The sequence below is a fragment of the Pseudochaenichthys georgianus genome, unplaced genomic scaffold (genome assembly GCF_902827115.2).
Source record: "Pseudochaenichthys georgianus unplaced genomic scaffold, fPseGeo1.2 scaffold_526_arrow_ctg1, whole genome shotgun sequence".
In the NCBI taxonomy this organism is placed as follows: Eukaryota; Metazoa; Chordata; class Actinopteri; order Perciformes; family Channichthyidae; genus Pseudochaenichthys; species Pseudochaenichthys georgianus.
Window position 1 is genome coordinate 143,976 of NW_027263087.1, and position 18,987 is coordinate 162,962.

The window sequence follows — 18,987 nt, forward strand, 5'->3', positions numbered from 1 at the left end:
ATGATGAGAATTAACACTGTTTTACCTTTCAATTCTAGGCTTCATATGATACACAATTTAAAAATCAAGAGATGAAGCGCCAACAGAAACAGGACACACACTTAGAGCAAATCAAAAAGTAAGTTAATCGTACGTTATGTAAAAAAAAAAACACACACACACACACACACACACACACACACACACACACACACACACACACACACACACACACACACACACACACACACACACACACACACACACACACACACACACACACACACACACACACACACACACACACACACACACACCACACACACACACACACACCACACACACACACACCACACACACACACACACACACACACACACACACACACACACACACACACACACACACACACACGTCCAGCTTGACATGTTTTTGCAAAGGAAATAGTTAGAAGTCGCCCGGATCAATCGGAAACGGATCCTTGGAAACTCTGCGAGGAATCGGAAGGTTTCTGCTGCAGCTTCTCGTAGTGTTTCTAGAGAAGTGGAGCAAAGGGTGTGTCTGAGATCAGGTGGACTCGATCAAACGGCAACAGGGTGAGAGCGAAAAACAGGACGGCACAGATTCACACAAGATTAAAGATTAGTACAATTAAAGATAACGGTTAAATGATATCCAGGTAAGTAACTTCTAAAATAAGAAATGAATTAAATGAACATTCATACATATTTGAGTCATAGTGTGTGTGTGTGTGTACTAGCATTACTATACTTGTGGGGACCTAAATCTGTTTACGTAGTCACGTGTGGGGACCCACCTCCCTTATGGGGACAAATTGTAGGTCCCCATAAGGGGGATCATTAATTTTAGGGTGAAGACTTGGTTAGGGTAAGGGCTAGGGTTAGGCATGTGTTGGTTAGGATAAGTCTCCAGGAAATGCATGTAAGTCAATGTAATGTCCCCTGAAGTGATGTATACAGTGTGTGTGTGTGTGTGTGTGTGTGTGTGTGTGTGTGTGTGTGTGTGTGTGTGTGTGTGTGTACCTGCAGGTTGTCGTAGTGTCTCTGGCTGCCGCAGTGTCGGTCCCGGGCCGTACTCTCGTTCAGGTAGAACATCGAGCAGAGGTTACAGAAATATCCAGATTTAGGGACGACAAACTGCTGACCTGCAGGGGGAGACAGAGAGGGTGAGACAGAGAGGGTGAGACAGAGAGGGGGAGACAGAGAGAGTGAGACAGTGACACAGGAGGAAAGTGTGACAAATACTTGGATAAAGTGTGTTTTTAAAGATCTCCCATCAAGCTGTTTTTAGGCATATATTATGGGTATTTTTTTACTTCCTGCTTCTTCACACACATGCTCTCCAGTACAGGTTAGTTTTGAGTGTTAGCGATGCTAATGTAAACAAAGACCATATTACGTGTGTCTGTGTGTGTGTGTGTGTGTGTGTGTGTGTGTGTGTGTGTGTGTTACCGAGGGGGTTGTTGGGTTTGAATGGAGGCAGTTTGACGGAGGGAGACTGAGAGCGGGATCTTTTTGCTTCCGGACCGACGGGCTCCTTCCTCCGTTTACTCACAGCTACAGAGACGCAGAAAACAAACAATATAGAAGTAATTTGAGTCCAAACAAAAACAGATATTCAACATTGGTCAGTTTTTCTGTAATCATTAATGGAAATAATGTTTATTTTGCAATTGTATCGACTTATTATTGATATGTCTAAAAGCTGCTGCAGGTCAGAGAGAAGACGTTGCCTCCATGCTCCTGACAATCAAACCTGTAAAGACTTTAACTGGATTTACACGTTTTAAAGACGAGCTTGTATTTTCTCAACTATTCATGAGAACGGCAAAAACCATAGTCCCGATTATTTTGGTCAATAATTGATATCACGATTATTAAAAACGATTATCCATTCACTTTGAAAACATCCATTTATTGAAAAAAGAAAATGGGAACAGTGTTAACAATTCATTACCCTGAACTTTAAGAATAATTCAACTGAAGAACCAAACAAAAATTAGAAAAAATATATAATCGTTGATTTTTTTTGTTTTCGTAATCGGTGCGAGCCAAAATCGTAACCAAGATTAATATACGATTAATTGCACAGCCCTAGTTTATGCTTCATCTCTTTGTACCTTTAAAGTCCGGTTTGCTCCGCTCTTCCTCCTCCTCTTCATCATGTCCTTCCTCCACACACTGGTCCTCAGGGGGCCCCTCGGTTAGATCCTGCCCAGGAGAAGAAGCAGCCTCGATGTGGGGGACAATCGCAGCTGCCCCCCCCTCCCCCTCCTCCGTCTGCTGGAGGTCACATGACAGCTCAGCGTCTCTGTCCAATGGGGAGACATCGAGGAGAGCAGGAGGCGGGACATCCGACACCGCTTCTTCATCGTCTTCTGCGGTTACGTTTCTCCCTCTGGTGGATTTTCTCGCTGTGGTTAAAGATAAGAACTCCGTTAAGCACGCAAAGACACTTCTAGTTCCACGGAGTCGTTAAGTGTGTGTGGTCAAGTATAAATATTTTGTTAAACCACTTTGACAAGCCAATAGAACATCATTTCAATACAAAATTAAAACCTTCGATATTTGTATTTGAGTAAATAACTGCAATAATAAATGTGTGTGTGTGTGTGTGGACCCTCTTAGGGTATATTTATACATAGGACAGTGCAAATAAAAAGGCATACAAATAGAGGCACTTAGTAAGAGGTCTTGGGAGGCCTGACTCAGACCTACTAATTGACCAAACATAAGTTATTGAGTCTGTGTCAGATCTCACCTCGACTAACTCCTGAAGAACCAGGTTCAATTAACTGCCGTTTCAATTCAGACGCCCCTCAAAGAGTAATGCGGTGTGGCCCTGCCTAAGTGTGAGTGTGGCAGTGTGCAGTCTTACCTTTGAAGCAGACGAGGAGAGCACATATGTCTTTTAAGTTGTCCCAGTCCAAAAGGTGGGATCAGTTTATTTGAAGAACAATTGGTCTACACGTATACAGGGTTTCCACCTTCTCTCGTTACAACATGACAATCCTTCAACACATATCATGCGGTGGTCGTGTTCCAATATGAAGCCTCGATTCACAGTTTTACATTTATTACACTCAATAGTAACTTCAACTGCCCGATTCAGTTGTGACTTTTAAAATCGTCTGACAGAATTCAGAGGCATCTCCTCGTAAAAGACCGGAGATAATAAAAAAACTTTCATTCAACAAATCACTCGGCATTCAATAAACCCGATTTAATTTAGACGTCAAAGTCTTCCGACATAATCCAAAGGAATCCCCTCACGGACCGAAGGTGCTATACATTCACACCGAGAGTCCGACAGCATTCAGAGGCAGTTCCTCGTAAATGGTCAGTGGAGTCTAACAGCATTCAACAAATACATTCGAGTGATATTTACCACGTTGGAGAGAACCTTACCGAGGCGAGAGCTACCAGGGGAACCCCCCCCCTCTCAGCTAGTGTTTTATGCTCGAAACAGGACAGAAAAACCCAAAGACACCTCCTCCATACTAGGGGTGCAACAACTAATCGACTTAATCGATTACCAAATTAGTTGCCAACTAATTCAGTCGTCGATTCGTTGGTGACGTCATCACGTGTGTTTTACGCCCCGTTAAGCTCTAACTTTATTGGTCTTTGTATCGGTACTGGAGACATTTAAAAAATATATGTCATGTATTATTGCTACAAAGACATTATATCGCAGTCTCAGTGTCGCCAACTCGTTTCTAATATGCAAAAAGGCAAACAAATGCGTCTATGATGTATTTTCGATCTTTCTCTCCCCCGCCTGCTTGCGAGGGGGCGGGGCAGTTTACACACGGGCAGCTGCAACATGCAGCAACACACACACGTGGGAGATGGCGGAGAGAACGCGCTCCGAGGTGGTTAAACTTTACCCGTCTCGATGTGGAGAATGCTCGTTGCCAAAAGTGGAATAAGAGTTTAGCATGTAAGGGCGGTAACACGAGCTATTTGTCTAAACATTTATCAAAAGTGCTCCACATCCAGACGGAGGAATGCACCGGGTTCCACTGTCTTTCTAGCAGCTCTGCAGCCCCGTCCACGAGTAACGTTTCCAGTCAGGTGTTATGTATGCTAGCAGCAACACACGGAGCTAACTACATTATACAAACATAATGATTAGAGGTAACAGAGTTATTTGCGGACTGTTGGTGACAGAGCCTTCAGTGTGGCACCCCCCCACCCTCTGGGAACTCTCTCCCCCCCGAAATCCGCAGCGCCCCAACCCTGGACATTTTCAAAAAAGCCCTCAAAACGCACCTTTTTACCGAGGCTTTCCCCACTGGTTAGTTAGTTTCATAGGTTTATTTTTCCGCTACTTCCCCCCCCCCCCACCCCCTTAACCTGTCTGCCTTTTTAAAACTTTCTAAAAGTTGATGGCTAAATAAGAGAGTTTGAGAAATTGTGCAAGGCATACAGTAATAGTCCGAATAGTTGATTAATCGTTTCATTAATCGATAGATTAATCGATTATCAAATTAGTCGTTTGTTGCAGCCCTACTCCATACCCATATGTGTGGAAACTGGGCGTGGCCTCTGATGTACAGGACTGGATATGACCAGACATATTCTATGGTTATGGCATAAGACACACCTTCCCATGTTTGGGTAAAAAGGGCATGACCTCTAGTGTGCAGGACTGGAAAATATTATTCTCGACGACGGCATAAACAACTTAGCCTTAGTATTTCTCCAAAAGGTCAGCGGCCCCCCTCCCTGTGTACTGCTGTGAGGGAAGAGAGAAGAAACCGTCTCCTCTCTTATCAGTGACACCCATAAACCATAACGGGCCTCACACTCAACTTAACAAACCACTTGTTTAAATACTGTAAATATAGAAAATCATAAAATATGAAGCATTTTCATTTTGGGTTATACGAGAATATAATTGATTATATTTGATTATAACTAACTTTCGTTTTAATTATTCAGCCTAATATGGAGATCTCAACACCCTCTTTTTAAAACGCAAAGTTATCAAAAACAGCAACAGGTAAAATTGTAAAAATGAATACATACGAAAAACTTCAAGCATCAATAACATGAAAAGTTCTTCAGAATGTGGAATAAGGATTTTCTCCGCTGAATCCAAACTAGCGGTCACCGAAAATATAGTAGCTCACTGGATCGTCGACACCGAGCTCAGGCACCAGAGTAAAAAGAGCCCATGGGCCGTCGTGATGATGGTAGATTTGTGTGAGTACTCCCACTCTGCCTGACTTCTGCACGGACGGTGGGCCGTTCACGCGCATCAACGTAGACTCCACTATCCATGTTGCAACCTCTAGTAAATCCTTGACCCGGACCATGTAGGGGTTGCTGTTCTTTCCTGGACGACACCTCCAAACGGAAGGCCAGACGGCTGGATCGGCCATGCTGTAATCAGGTAGTCGGTGTCCTAGTTGGTTAATCCACTGCATTCGGAGTGGTTTAATGTGTAGATACGCAGTCTCTCCCACAGAACTAGAAGGAACTTCTTCCCCCGCTGGCAGGGGGACAGGTGACTCAGCCGCTGATTCATGCTGCACAGGTTTGCTGGGTCCAGGAGTCAGCTTCCCTAGAGATACTGCGACTGAAGCAGTCCCGCTGGACAGGTTAATATCCTCTTGGTAGATTCCTGAGGTTTTAAGATCAACAATATAGTATACATTTGTTGTCTGATTCATAACGAGTTGTTTCAGTTGAAAGAACTTCCCTAAGAATGTCTTCAAGGGGTAGTTGTGTTCCATGTTGCTCTGGAATCTCTATAGACAGCAGGGCGACTGTTTCTTCCTCTTACTCAGGTGGCGTCTAACAGCAGAAAGCACAGGGCCATATCTTACTCTTATCAGTGTAACGACCTGACAGCACGACACCGCCATGCTGTGTGAAAACCAGCAAAAAAAGGGGAGAGATGTGTTCAAAAAAATCTAATTTAAATGAATATTGCTGTAGGGTAGGGAAGGGAAGAATAAAATGTAAAATAAAAAAAATAAAGAACAGAGAAATAATATAAAGGTTCTTTTGCCATTTCCTCTTTGATTTTGAGGTTTTCTCCATTCAAGGTCGAATGATATATGCCAATAGACAGTTTTGTCATCTTATACATAAAGTACTAAAGATTATAACAGTTCTAATATTAAATCCTTTGCAATTGAGATATTGCTTGTTACTAAGATTTAAATTCCCTCTTTTGCTCTATAAAATACCCTTGGTACAAAACTTACCAAGACATATTCTAAATTATTGCGGGAATTTTGTGGGATCTTCATCCAACAATTCACTCGGCCAGCATTCAACAAATACATTTGAGTGATATTTACCACGTTGGAGAGAACCTTACCGAGGCGAGAGCTACCAGGAGAGAGCTACCAACCCCCCCCCTCTCCAGTTAGCTCCCTCTCAGCTAGTGTTTTTATGCTCGAAACAGGACAGAAAAACCCAGACACCTCCTCCATACCCATATTTGTGGAAACTGGGCGTGGCCTCTGATGTACAGGACTGGACATGACCAGACATATTCTATGGTTATGGCATAAGACACACCTTCCCATGTTTGGGTAAAAAGGGCATGACCTCTAGTGTGCAGGACTGGAAAATATTATTCTCGACTATGACATAAACAACTTTTTGGGGCCTTAGCATTTTCATTTTGGGTTATACGAGAATATAATTGATTATGACTACATTTCGTTTTAAGTATTCAACCTAATATGGAGATCTCAACAGAGCCAAGCACACAGGAATAAAATCAAATAGGTTCACATACATGGTAAAACATGTGTGTGTGTGTGTGTGTGTGTGTGTGTGTGTTACCGGGGGTTTGTCTGGCTCTCTTCTTGGCCGGTGTTCTTGTCTTGGTTTTAATCGTCGTCTCCTTCTCCTCCTCCTCTTCCTCCTCCCCCACCTCGTCTACCGTCACAAAGTTTGCACTTTCCTCTAAAATTGGACATAAAACATTTACGCACATTAGATAATGAAACCTTCCATCGTCTTCCTGTGTTGAATTTAATGCATGTGTTGGGCCGTTTGTGCTAAATACACACCTGGGTCGTCATCATGTTTGCGTTTGGCAGGAATGGACGCATCTTCCTCCTGCTTCTCCTCATCATCGCCGTCGACAGCTTCGTCTAAAGTTACCGACGTCTGAAAAGCGAGACACGACAATCTGTAGCGTGTGTGTTCGTACTAGGGATGGGAACGATTATTCTAAATTATTCAGGTATTCGAATATGAGTTTTGAATATTTTTATTGTAACGTTTTTGGGAGGGGTGCCTAATATGGCTGCTGCCCCTCCCTACACGCAGACTCAAACCTCATCTTATGTCCAGCTGAGAGGGTCTCATATTGCTCATATTCTTAAACAAGAATGAGTATTGAATAGCTGCATTCTGTGCATAGGCCCTGCTACAGGTTGTTGATCTCTGTTGTCACGGGTTACGTTACCCTAACCCGTTATGTTACCCTAACCCGTTATGTTGTTCGTGTGTGATCCCCCTTTCATTTAAAAACCAAGTTATGTTTTAAGCATGAAAGCTGTAGCTGTCAACTGTTCAAACTGTGATCACCAGTTCAATACATTTGACAAATTCGACTTGATTTCTTTCTATACTTATTTGAACATGTATTTATTTAAAAAAAAATTAAAACTTTTTTTTTGTCAATTTTTCTTTTTTATAGGATAAGTACATTTCGGTTAATCGGTTAACCGGGGGTCGAATATTCGAATATACATTTGCTTTAAAATTCCCATCCCTAGTTCGTACAGCTGTAGTTTATGTTTCTCTAAATGTTTGCTTCCGTGGAAGAAAAAAAAATCATAAATGTTGATTTTTTTTTACCTCTGGGTTTAAGAAGTCTTCTGATTGGTCCTCCTGGCGCAGTGGGCGGGTCTCTGGTGTGTTTAGCTCCACCTCCTCTACGAACTCATCCAGAGTGACGAGTGCCTGCAGCTCTCCCTCGCCCACCTCATCTGCTCCCACCTCATCCAGAGTCACCAGCTCTTCCTCCTCCTTCGTCCTCCTCGCTCTTCCTCTGCTGCTGCTGTTGCTATGGCTCCTCCTCTCTCTCTCCTCCCTCTTCCTCCTTTCCTCCCTCTCCTTGCTCCTCCTCTCCTCGCTCCTCCTCTCCTCTCTCTCCTTGCTCCTCCTCTCCCCTCTCTCCTTGCTCCTCCTCTCCTCCTTCTCCTTTGAGATCTGCCTCTCTTTGGCGGCCACATGTCGCCTCCTCAGCTCTTCCTCCTCGGCGTGGTCGTCGGGGTAATCCTCCTCCTCGTCGCTCACCTCGTCCAGACCCGTTATGTCTTTCTCCGGGGGGTCTTCTTCGTTAGTCTTTTCAAATGTAGCGGCATCACTCTGGGATTCAGTCGTTGGATTCTCCTCCACTTTTTCAGACGTTTCTTCCAGAGAATCCACGATCTGATACATAGGCTCCTCCTCCTCCTCGTCTTTGGATGCGCTTTCCTCCGTTTTTTTCTCGTTGTTTTCACACGTCTCGTCTATCGTCTCGTCCTCCACAGAATCGAGGATCTGGTACGTCGTCGTTGTTTCTTCAGCAGCTGCCTCTTTCTCGGCTTTCTTCATCGCTGCCGTCTCTTTTTTAGTAATTTTCCTTGGTCTTCCTCGTTTTCCTTTTGGTTTTGTAGCGGGCGGTTCGTCCTTAGCAACCTCGTCCTTCCCTTCTGCTAAGGAAGCATCCTCTCCTACAGCCACGTTACTCTTCTTCGGTGGTGTGCTAGGGTTCCTCTTTCTTGCTGGCGTGTCACTCTTAGCCAATCTTCCTCTCGTTCCTCTTGTAGATCGAGTTGCAGTCGGTTCATCGCCGGGATCCTCCACGGAGTCTATGACCTCGTACGTAGTCTCCTCAGACACTTCCGTCTCCTTCTTTCCTCGTGCACTGCGTCTTCTACCAGATTGTTCTGAGCCGGCGGCGACATCTTGAACTGGTTTATCTTCAACCGAATCGATTATCTCATACACAACGTCCTCCGCGGTGGCGTCTTTGTCTTTTTCCGAAGCTTCACTTCTGGACGCTCTGGTTGAGGGAACGCTCTTCGTCGATGCTTTATCGTCTTTCCTCGCCTCCCCTCTCCCGTTTCTTCTCCCCGTGTTGTCCGTCGGCTGATCTTCAACAGAATCAATCACCCGATACGTCGCTTCCTCCTCCTCCACGGACTCCATTTCTTCTTTAGGCATCAGATCCCCGGGGGTTTCCAGGTCTTCTGGCGCCGTCTGATCGCCTATAGAGTCTAAAATCTCAAAGGTTTCTAATCCAGCATCTCCGCTTTCAAGATCTTTGTCAGGAAGGGTGTGGACTTCTTTGCTCTTCATCTCTTCTCCCATTTGCACAGAAGCTTCTTCACTTCCTGTATTTACATTATTAGCTTCTTGATCTTTAATAGATTTGTCAGATTTGTCGTCCTCGCACAGTTTCTCCACGGTGGAGCTTTCCTGATCACCTGTAGCCGTTTGGTCTTCGGTCACTTCCATTCCCTGTGCGCGGGCTTTGCCTTCATCTCCAAATGTGTCCAGAACCTGAAAGCTCTGCTCCTTCTCTCCCTCGGGGTCAGTCGGTTTGGCTTCAGATCTACCATCTTGTTCCCTAGCCTCCTTGCTTTTCTTATCCTCCTCCACCTCTGCGCTTGACTCTAACCCTTGTTCCCGCAGAGGTGGACGCATCTCTGATGATGTTTCCATTTCTGTCTCAACAGTTTTCGCAGGAACGTCCTCTGCCGACACCTTGTGGTCGGACGTTGCCACTGCGCTCTGATTGACTTTCGCCACCTCTCTTTCCGAATGAGTCTCCTTTGAAGCCTCGACAGTTGCTGCAGATGAACGGGAGCCAGACGACGCGGTTTCTGATGCTTTGGATGGAGACTTAGTTTTGCTCCGTTGTGTTTTCTGACCAGGGGAAGAAGGGGAGGTCTTACTGGAACTGGCAGAGGCTTTAGTGGGAGATTTAGTGGGCTCTGATGAGGACTGTTTTGACTTTTTCGGTGACTCGGAGCGATAAGAGCTTGGGCCTCTCGTCGACCTGGATGACGAAGAGGCCCAAGCAGATCTTTTGCCATCTTTTGAAAACCGCGATGAAGAGTGTCTGTCGGCGGAGCTGTGCCTCTCTCTCCTGGCTCTCGAAGACGTCCTGGAGGAGGAGCCGTGAGTTCGGTGACTGGAAGATGGAGTCTCATCGTCGCGGACTTCATCCACCGTCACAAACTCATCCATGTTCAAATTATCCTCATCAAAACCATCGTTGTCTGACGCAGGAATGTCACTGGTTAAACAATCCTGAGGCGGCGAAGACAAAGGGATCAAATAGTGTACTTCAAGATAAATGTATGCAATTTAATACATGTTGGATAAAATACAACGTTTTGTTTACCTCTCTCCGTGGTGCTTTGCCATCCGATTCATGTCCAGAAGTTCCTCTGCTTTTGCGGGGGCTCTGAGAAAATACACATTTATTTAAACATTAAAGGTGGGGTAGGTAAGAATGGAGAAACCGGCTCGAGATCGCTAGAATTTGAAAGTACACAAGCGGAAAAAATCTGCCACTTCCTCACAGAGCCCCTCCTCCAACACACACGAACGCGCACATGACCAATGAGGGCACGAGATCAGTTTGTGCCCAGATGGAAGGCTGACAGGCAGGTAGGCCATCCAGTTACTTTAGCCGGCTCAGATGATTGGTCGTGCTTCTTACAGCGCTACAGCTTCCACAGATGACTTTTTTTAATGTATTTATTGTCAAAGCCTTTAATAGATTCATTGCTATCGGGATGTTAAGAGCATTCCATGGAACATAACAATTGTTTCTGAAGTGGATTACCTCCCCCACCTTTAAGTTTTCGTAGGATGTATGCATATTTTTAAAAACAATAAGGAAACATATCGAAATCTCAGTGATTAAAGTCACAATTTTGTTGAAAATGATTGTTTTTCTTACGTTGATGGTGATTCAATGAACGAACCCAGACTACAAATGTAAAGCTTGATTTCAAATGTTAGCGCTGACAGAATATATCATTGCCAAATGTTGATTCATGTTTAATCAAATGTATGAAGCATTGTTTACACACCAAGTTAACTCAAAGTGCTCCATTAACAAAAAACAGACAATTTACTAAATAAAAACAAGACTATCTCCCCATTCCCAAGTAATAACCAGAGTATTACATGGCTTTGATAGAACACAGAAATGAAAAGTAATGGAATAAAATGTCTTCTTGCTTTGTAATATGTATGTTTTGTTTGAGTGCGTCTTATAAGCATTTCCAGTATGTTTTCACTGATTATATTTGTATTGTATCTTAATGTGTGCATATGTGTCTGTTGATTGTATATTATATATATTATATTGGTTTCGGCCAATCAGAAACAAGTTCTGTATATATCTGAGACCTAAACTATATTGATGAAAAACAGTATAATAGGGGACCTTTAACATGGAACAGGAAAATAAAACAAATGGTAGCTACAGGCTGAAGCAACTGTAGACTAAAGGGCGTGATTGTAAACATCTCGAACCAGCAAAACACCTCGACAGTTAAATGCCATTTTACGTTACTATACGATACAGTATTTATTATCATTATAGTATTACTATTTCGGCGATTAGATGAAATATAAATTATATTTGTTGCAACTTTAGTTCCATTTCCCAAAATATTGTTTTCCATAACTTTTCCAGGGTCTAGAATTTGCATTTTGAATTGCCATTACTTTTCGAACCCTGACTTCAGTGAAATGGCGGCCTCACCTTCTTCTCCTCGCTCTGGGAGCGGCGGGCCCGGCTGAGTCGGTGGTCACGGACGGCTGCCGTGAGAACCTGGAAAACATCCGTGTTGATCGTAGGAAGATCTTCGCTCGGCTTGGTTTCTGAGGAGGCCGGACTGAGAGCAGCCTCCTCTGCCTTCACCCCATCTGCTTTAGACTCTGAAAGAACCGCAGAGTCCGTGTTGATGTCACCTCCTGGTTTCTCGCCGTCCTCCTTCTTTTGTTCCTCGCTGGATCCTTCAAGGACTTGCAGAGCGGCTTCAGGAAGAGAAGAGTGGGATTTTGCATTCCTGGAGCGGGTCGAGCATCGGACGTTTTTTCTGCCCTCATTTGTAAACGGCAGATGCTGTTTTAGGGGGTCCAGTCTAAAATGACAAACAAAATGGGTTTTGAGTTGTTAGAACTTATTACTAGACTTTGCTTCACACTGTACATTTAGGCCTCGGCCACACGGAGACGCAAACGAACCGAAGTCGATATCAAAAAAGCATTTCGTCCACACGGAATCGGCTCAAGAAACGTGTCCGTTCACACGAGACCGCTCGACCCGCTGGAGACGCTGTAGTACATATGCCGGGCCTGTAAGTGGCGCTGTGCTTCCGCCACAAAATACACCAAAAGCAGCGAATAAGACCCCCCGAGCATGGTTGCCATGGTTGCCCTTCTGGTTATTCTCCGCGGTGGATTCAGCAACATGTAGTTCTCCATGTCCACTTGTTGCTGATGGTTGTGGTAGAGGAGCAGTAGATTTTGCACTAACATCTGTAGCATGGTCAGTAGCGTCTGGATCCACGAACGCAACCCTGTGATACGCCGTTGTTGTTGTTGTTGGCGAAACCATGGATGAATAATAAGAAGTGGATACAGCGTGGGAGGCGGGGTCTCGTTCTTTCCTATGAGAGCTGCTCATTGGCGCATGAGGACAAAATGGCCCAACTTTTGAGAGAGCGAAACGTCACAGATTACCCAGCATGCCTGGCTGCCAGAGCAGAAGAACCCGTATGTGCGCTCACAGAGCATGCGCCCCTTAAGCCCCGCCCCCGGAGCTCCCACTCTCGGCCCAGTAGAATGAATGGAGAGAGAATCTAGATTTGGCTTTTAGTGCATTTTACAACTTTAAGGACCGAATGATTCTAATAAGGGCTGTAACATAGTTCATACTGGGTAGCTTATTTAGTTTAAAAATAAGTATCCGCTGATTTACAGACGTCTCTTTCTCAATGTTAGTCAATGGGAAAAAGTTTGGGAGCACTTCCAGAGGGCTTGGGCGAAACACATCAGCATTGGCGCGGGAGTGAGCAGCAGAGGTGGGGCTATGGCGCGATCGCTATCAGGAAATGATCGTATAGGGCACATGTGTCAAACTCAAGGCCCGGGGGCCAAATCGGGCCCTTGGTGGATTTAATTCCGGCCCGCAGGATAATTTCTAATTGCTATTAGATCTGGCCCGCCGGTATATTGCACGCACGCCTTCACTCCCCAAACATTGATGACCTTGCACCCAAGATGAGACGCCAAGTGTCTGAACTAGCATCCCAGAGCAGCACACTGAGTTCAAAGGATGCTTCCTTCTGCACTTTCTCTCTCACGACAACAGGGCATGTTTGGTTTCTCTCTGAGGGGAATAGTTTTGTTGAAGCTGTTGTTGGCCTGTGGGAAAATGTACTCATAAGAAATGACTCAGAGAAGCTGCAGATAGAGCCATAAGAAATGAATGCAGCTGATTATTTAATGTTGTTTTTATAGGCAATAATTTAAGCTTTGTTAGTTCCAGGTTTAATATGTGCAATAAGTTCATTTCAATAAGTTCTGCAATAAACATTGAACCAGTCCGGCCCTCGACTAGTACCCATTTTTTTAATTTTGGCCCACTGTGTATTTGAGTTTGACCCCCGCTATCCACGTTTCCCTGTTGGCCTCGTGTGGACGAACCGTCTATAAGATAGAGAACTATAGCGGATACGATTCGTTTGGTCTCTGTGTGGCCAGGCCCTCAATTAATATGACATTCCTCACACACTCCTACTTTTACATTTTGCTAGCTGAGTAATCTCCTTTAAAGCCCAATAAGTTAAGGTTGTTTTTAACACATTTAAACTATTCAAAGAAGAGATATACTCACGATTCAATACTTTGAACTTGATTCCTAAAGAGAGAAACAAAAGGTTATGGTCAGTGAGAGGAATCGGGGAATACAAAATATATGAACACGTACAAAATCCAATTTAATTCTACGCTCCTACATTTAAATTGCTTACCAATGTACGACTGACGGGAGAGCTTGGAGCTCCTCAAACACTTTAGTAACACCACTGGAGTCGGCCATCTCAATGTACATCTGAAGACGAAGTCATGACACAGAAGAGGGGAGAAGATCAATTACAGGCACATATCACACACTCTTAAATCTCACAATATGAATACTACCTCTCCATTAAAGCAGCTTTGTAGATGCTTTAAGTTGTCGTCTTTCACGGTGAATTTATACCGTGTACCATATATATATATATATATATATATATATATTAGGGATGGGAACGATTAATCGAATATTCTAAATTATTCAGGTATTCGAATAGTAGAGTTATTAATATTTGTATTAATTGTTTTTCTTTGGGAGTGATGCCTAAGTTGATAACTTATGATCAAATTGAATAATTCAATGTATACGACAGTGCCATAGCTAAATGTGTTGGTGACGTCTAAAGGTGTGTTTTCTCCGCTCACCGGTCCCTCTCTCTCTCACGTCCGGTTATACTTCACTCGCGTTTATGTCCAAATCCAACAGATCTAGCTAGTTCTGGCACTGGTTCTAGCTAATGATACGGCTGCTGCCCCTCCCTACACGCAGATCACGCAGACTCAAACCTCATCTTAGGCCCAAATGCGGCGCAAATGCGCTCCGCAGCCGTTGCGAGGTTCCGGCGCTAACAGTTCATGAGCGTGCTCCCCCGCCCCACATGAGTGGCCAGCCTAAACAACAATAAGCGCTGCTTGGAAACCGTGTGTGGCGGCAAAGTACATAGACATTTTGACAGGAGAGATTTAGTTTTGCCGGTATTCAACATATTTTACCAGTCATAGTCCGGTAATTATTTACACTCTAAGAAGAGTCCTACACAACAGACATGGAGGAAAAGGAGTAATGTGTGGAAATATTTCGACCAGGTTAGTGAGTGCGGTGTCGAGGTCAAACTATGCCAAATTAAACTTATATATACATGCTATACCTTGCTATACCCGCAACCTCCGTTCCAGCTGAGGGGGTCTTCTCTACAGCACTTATTTAAACATGCAAGTATTTATTTCCAAAAGTTATTGTAAAAAATGTTTTTTATAGGATATGTACATTTCGGTTAACCGGTTAGCCGTTTTTTGGGGGGTCGAATATTCGAATATACATTTGCTTTCAAATTCCCATCCCTAATATATATATATATATATATATATATTTAACTTTTTAGTTCCTATTTTATGTTTGATTACTTTTTCTAAGTGCAATGCCTTTCTTTTAACATGCTGCTGTCACGTACACATTCTAGGATTAATAAAGGTTATCTTATCTTGAGCTAAGTGTCGGAAACTTGCTGGACTTCATAACAGTAATTCAGAAATTAAGAGTTAAAAACCCTCTGATTTCATGCATTTCTTTATTACAGCACGGCATGTGTATTTCTTTAATCTCCCCCTAAAATACAAGTTCATTCTAGTATTTTAAACTTGTGATAAATCATGATTGATCACAGAATATATCTCTGTAATTGAAAGACTGAACCAAACAAAAAACGGAGAGATCTAATCAATTCTAAGGGAGCGAAACTGAATACTTGTAAAGACGACTTAAGGTCCGACGACACATGGCAGGGTTTGCAACAATGAAATGTGAAAAGTGCAGATGTGTGTGTTCCCGTACCCTGTTGGCCAGCGTCAGGAAGTTGACATATGGCGCAGCGGCGACAACGAGATCCAAAACCGCGGTGATGACGACTCGTTGACAATCGAGAAACTGCACACGCAACAAGCGCTCTTGCAGAAACTCTGGCTCTGGAACTCTCTGGAGAAGCAGAACGAGGTGGTGTTAATGAGCAGGACAAGAAACACTCGACAAAAGATTGACATGCGTTGTTAAAGACTTACACCGCCGCTTAACTTCATCATAGTCGTGTACATCATTTCCTGCAACAACAAAACAACAAGTCAGGTTGTTATCCCATCCTGATGATAAGTGTCGCAGTGTGTTTTCCCCCGAGAGTCCGTACCTCACTGGATGCAGGAAGTATCGGTTCCAAGACGAAGTGAATGTTGATTGTGTGGCATCCGAACATGACTGGTTTTGAGATGTGACTTTGAGCAAATTTGCAGCACATCGCCCAGTCGGCGAATAACACAAAGGCCTAGAGATGAAGAGAACAACAGATCTCAATTTAAATCGGATCGAGAGGTAATCTGCACGGGAGATAAGCGGTAGGTGGCGCCAATTCTCCACACATCTAACCGCAAGATGACGAATGCTCCGTTCCTTAAGTCATGTTTTCAGTCCAATGGAGTATTTTAAACCATCGTGTTTCTACTCTTATTCATCCAGGTACTTTTTACACCATTTTCTCCACCAATCATAGAACCTTTCGTTGCATTGTTTCTAGTTTAACTCAAACAATGGTTGAGAAACGACAGACGTGCGATCGTGTGCTGCTATATTGTGTTGCCATGTCATAAATACTTCGGTATTCTACTCTTACTCTTACATTATGTGTTTGTACTGCTATGGTTCGTAATTGTCTTAATGTTTTATGTGAGGGACTGCGGATGGAAAGTAGCTCAAAGTTAAATCCGGCATATTTACACTTGGCACATTTCATGTTTTAAGTGTTCAGTAATGTGCAATAGCCAAATAAACGAATAAATAAAGTTTATACAGATTAGACTTCTTCCCCTTACCCTCTTCTGCAGTGGTAAGATCAGCACGTTGTAGTAGAGGGAGTCCAGGTCCTGTTCGGGGAAATAGCTCAGGAACAACGTTGCCATGTCCTCGTATTTGTAGAATCCGTCTGGGAGACCCGTCAACATGATGGTGGGAAACATGGAGCCACTACCACTGGCCTTCTGGAGACACACAACGTACAAAACACATGGTGGATTCATATGACGAGAAGAAACACACAACGTGACTCACCGGAATGTAAGGAAAACCGTCTGGAACTATTTAGGTTTATTTATGCTTTCTTGATACTATCGTATTGAGCAGAATATAAGCGGTTGTTTTCCTATAAAAAAATCTGACAAAAGAGGGGGTTATCTTATATTTAGGGTCTAGACTTTTCGATGTAGTCACAACAACAGATCGTGCCAAACGAGACACCGTCTTAAAGTACGCTAGCAGCAACAGGAGAGAAAGAGATGGAGAGAGACAGAGAGCAACTTAACAAAGTGGATCAAAAGTTACTAAACAAGGGATGAGAAGTTACAATGCCTATTTTAAAGGTCACCCATCATGCTATTTTTAGGCAATAGCATAGGTCTCCGATATATAAAAAAACATGTCTATGAAGTGTTTTGCTAAAAATACCAAACAGATCACCCGTTCTAGCCATGCCTCATATCCCTCTGTTTCACTTCCCGTTTCAAAATGGCTGATTTGGGGATAAAGCTTTAATAAAGAAGGAGGGGTCTGAGCTCATGCGGGACCCGGCAGCTACTGTCTAAACTAAATGCTGCTGTGATGAAACGCCATATCATGGATTATCAAGGATCTGAAATAGTCTGGAGCTCAAAGGCTTTCTCTCTTGCCGGTTATAACACAAGGTGAGTTCCTTTTTACTTCCTGCTTCTTCACACACATGCTCTCCAGTACAGGTTAGCTCTGAGTGTTAGCGATGCTAATGTCAACACATTAGCATTTTATGTGACAGTAGCAAATGTTTTGAGAGGTTGGATGTGTTGCCGCCTTTCCCAGAAATAAACGTATTGCAGTGGTTACAGACCCCACCATTCAGACCGGCAGTCATATGCAGCTACACTTTAGATTTTCGTGCCGAAATCGAGCTAATGAAAAAACGAAAGCTAACCGAAAGGCTCAGACGTTCGGGAGGAAGGTGAAGGGCGTTGCTTGGCAATCAAGCCAATCACTGAAGCCGTTGCAAGACGTGCAATCTGATTGGCTAGCGGTTTGGGCGTGAGTTTAAGGATATTACGCCTCACTTTATAGAGGTAAAAAATAAAATTGAAAAAAATTAAAAAAATTGAAAGTATCGAAAACTGGATCTGATTTCTGTACGGTATACCGAAGCCACCAGTAACCGGTATGCACCCCTAGTCCTGTTACAATGTAATAATGATACAGTAGTAGTAAAGACAAATGGAAATGTATAGGCTTTTACATTAGGCATACCTAATAGCTCATATGCTACTGGATCAATATTATAAAAAGGTCCTCCTAAACTATGTATATAATATAAAATAGGAAAGCTGAACTTAAATGTGCTTACCTCAATGTCTTCCTCTCCTCTGACTGTCAGGTAATCTTGGGGTTAAAAGTAAACAATCCGTTACTTTACTGTTACGTAAACATGGTAGTATCAGATCATCACATTGAATGAAGTCATGATAATCAACTTGTGGAAATGATATTGTAACATGGTCTCTTACCAGGAATGACAAAGGTAGGAGTCGTGGTAGGAAACATGAAGGGGTGACTCTTCAGAGTGAGAAAAAAACTTCCAGGTTCTTCTTGCGGTGTGTTTCCTGTATGGGGTTAAAGTTGTGTCAATAATGTGTGTGTAAAGTGTAAATGTAAAACACCTTCCACAAATGCATTCAAAAGACTTGCACACTCACTCAATTACTATAATAGACAGCTAGTTTGTGTCCAGCCTATATCGAATATATAACTCAACAATTTATTGTGTCATGACACAAATGTAGAAGTTTACGGTTAATATTGTTGAAGGTTTGTTGTCCACCAATGCATTATATTGTTTCAAGGCATGATATAAGTTTCTCAGAGATTGTGACTGCGTATTTGTATAAGATGGTACAAGCAAAACAAATTAGGAATTAACTAAAGGTGATACATAAATGAAGTGGAGTAAAAAGTAAGAATAATCCATAAAATGTGTTCATTTCGACATCCATCCGGCAATAAGTGTCGGGTTAGGTGCCGGTAAAGAGCAATACAGGGACAATACCATTCAAAATAATTCTACCCACAAATTATAATACA

General features: G+C 43.2%; 1 protein-coding gene across 1 annotated transcript in view; it reads right to left on the minus strand.

Annotated features, from left to right (window-relative positions):
- Nucleotides 1-336: 336 nt before the first annotated feature.
- LOC117443061 (uncharacterized) overlaps nucleotides 337-18,987 on the minus strand; it is a 33,088-nt gene continuing 14,437 nt past the window's right edge. The window contains exons 18-34 of the mRNA XM_071202536.1: nucleotides 18,414-18,509; nucleotides 18,254-18,288; nucleotides 16,707-16,871; nucleotides 16,028-16,162; nucleotides 15,906-15,944; nucleotides 15,682-15,822; nucleotides 14,027-14,106; nucleotides 13,891-13,914; nucleotides 11,752-12,133; nucleotides 10,375-10,437; nucleotides 7,836-10,280; nucleotides 7,040-7,139; nucleotides 6,810-6,932; nucleotides 2,120-2,413; nucleotides 1,452-1,556; nucleotides 1,023-1,144; nucleotides 337-514 (exon numbers count right to left, since the gene is read on the minus strand). Of these exons, the coding sequence (XP_071058637.1) occupies nucleotides 443-514; nucleotides 1,023-1,144; nucleotides 1,452-1,556; nucleotides 2,120-2,413; nucleotides 6,810-6,932; nucleotides 7,040-7,139; nucleotides 7,836-10,280; nucleotides 10,375-10,437; nucleotides 11,752-12,133; nucleotides 13,891-13,914; nucleotides 14,027-14,106; nucleotides 15,682-15,822; nucleotides 15,906-15,944; nucleotides 16,028-16,162; nucleotides 16,707-16,871; nucleotides 18,254-18,288; nucleotides 18,414-18,509 (4,421 nt within the window). The 3' untranslated portion in view covers nucleotides 337-442. The remainder of the gene's footprint in view (nucleotides 515-1,022; nucleotides 1,145-1,451; nucleotides 1,557-2,119; nucleotides 2,414-6,809; nucleotides 6,933-7,039; nucleotides 7,140-7,835; nucleotides 10,281-10,374; nucleotides 10,438-11,751; nucleotides 12,134-13,890; nucleotides 13,915-14,026; nucleotides 14,107-15,681; nucleotides 15,823-15,905; nucleotides 15,945-16,027; nucleotides 16,163-16,706; nucleotides 16,872-18,253; nucleotides 18,289-18,413; nucleotides 18,510-18,987) is intronic.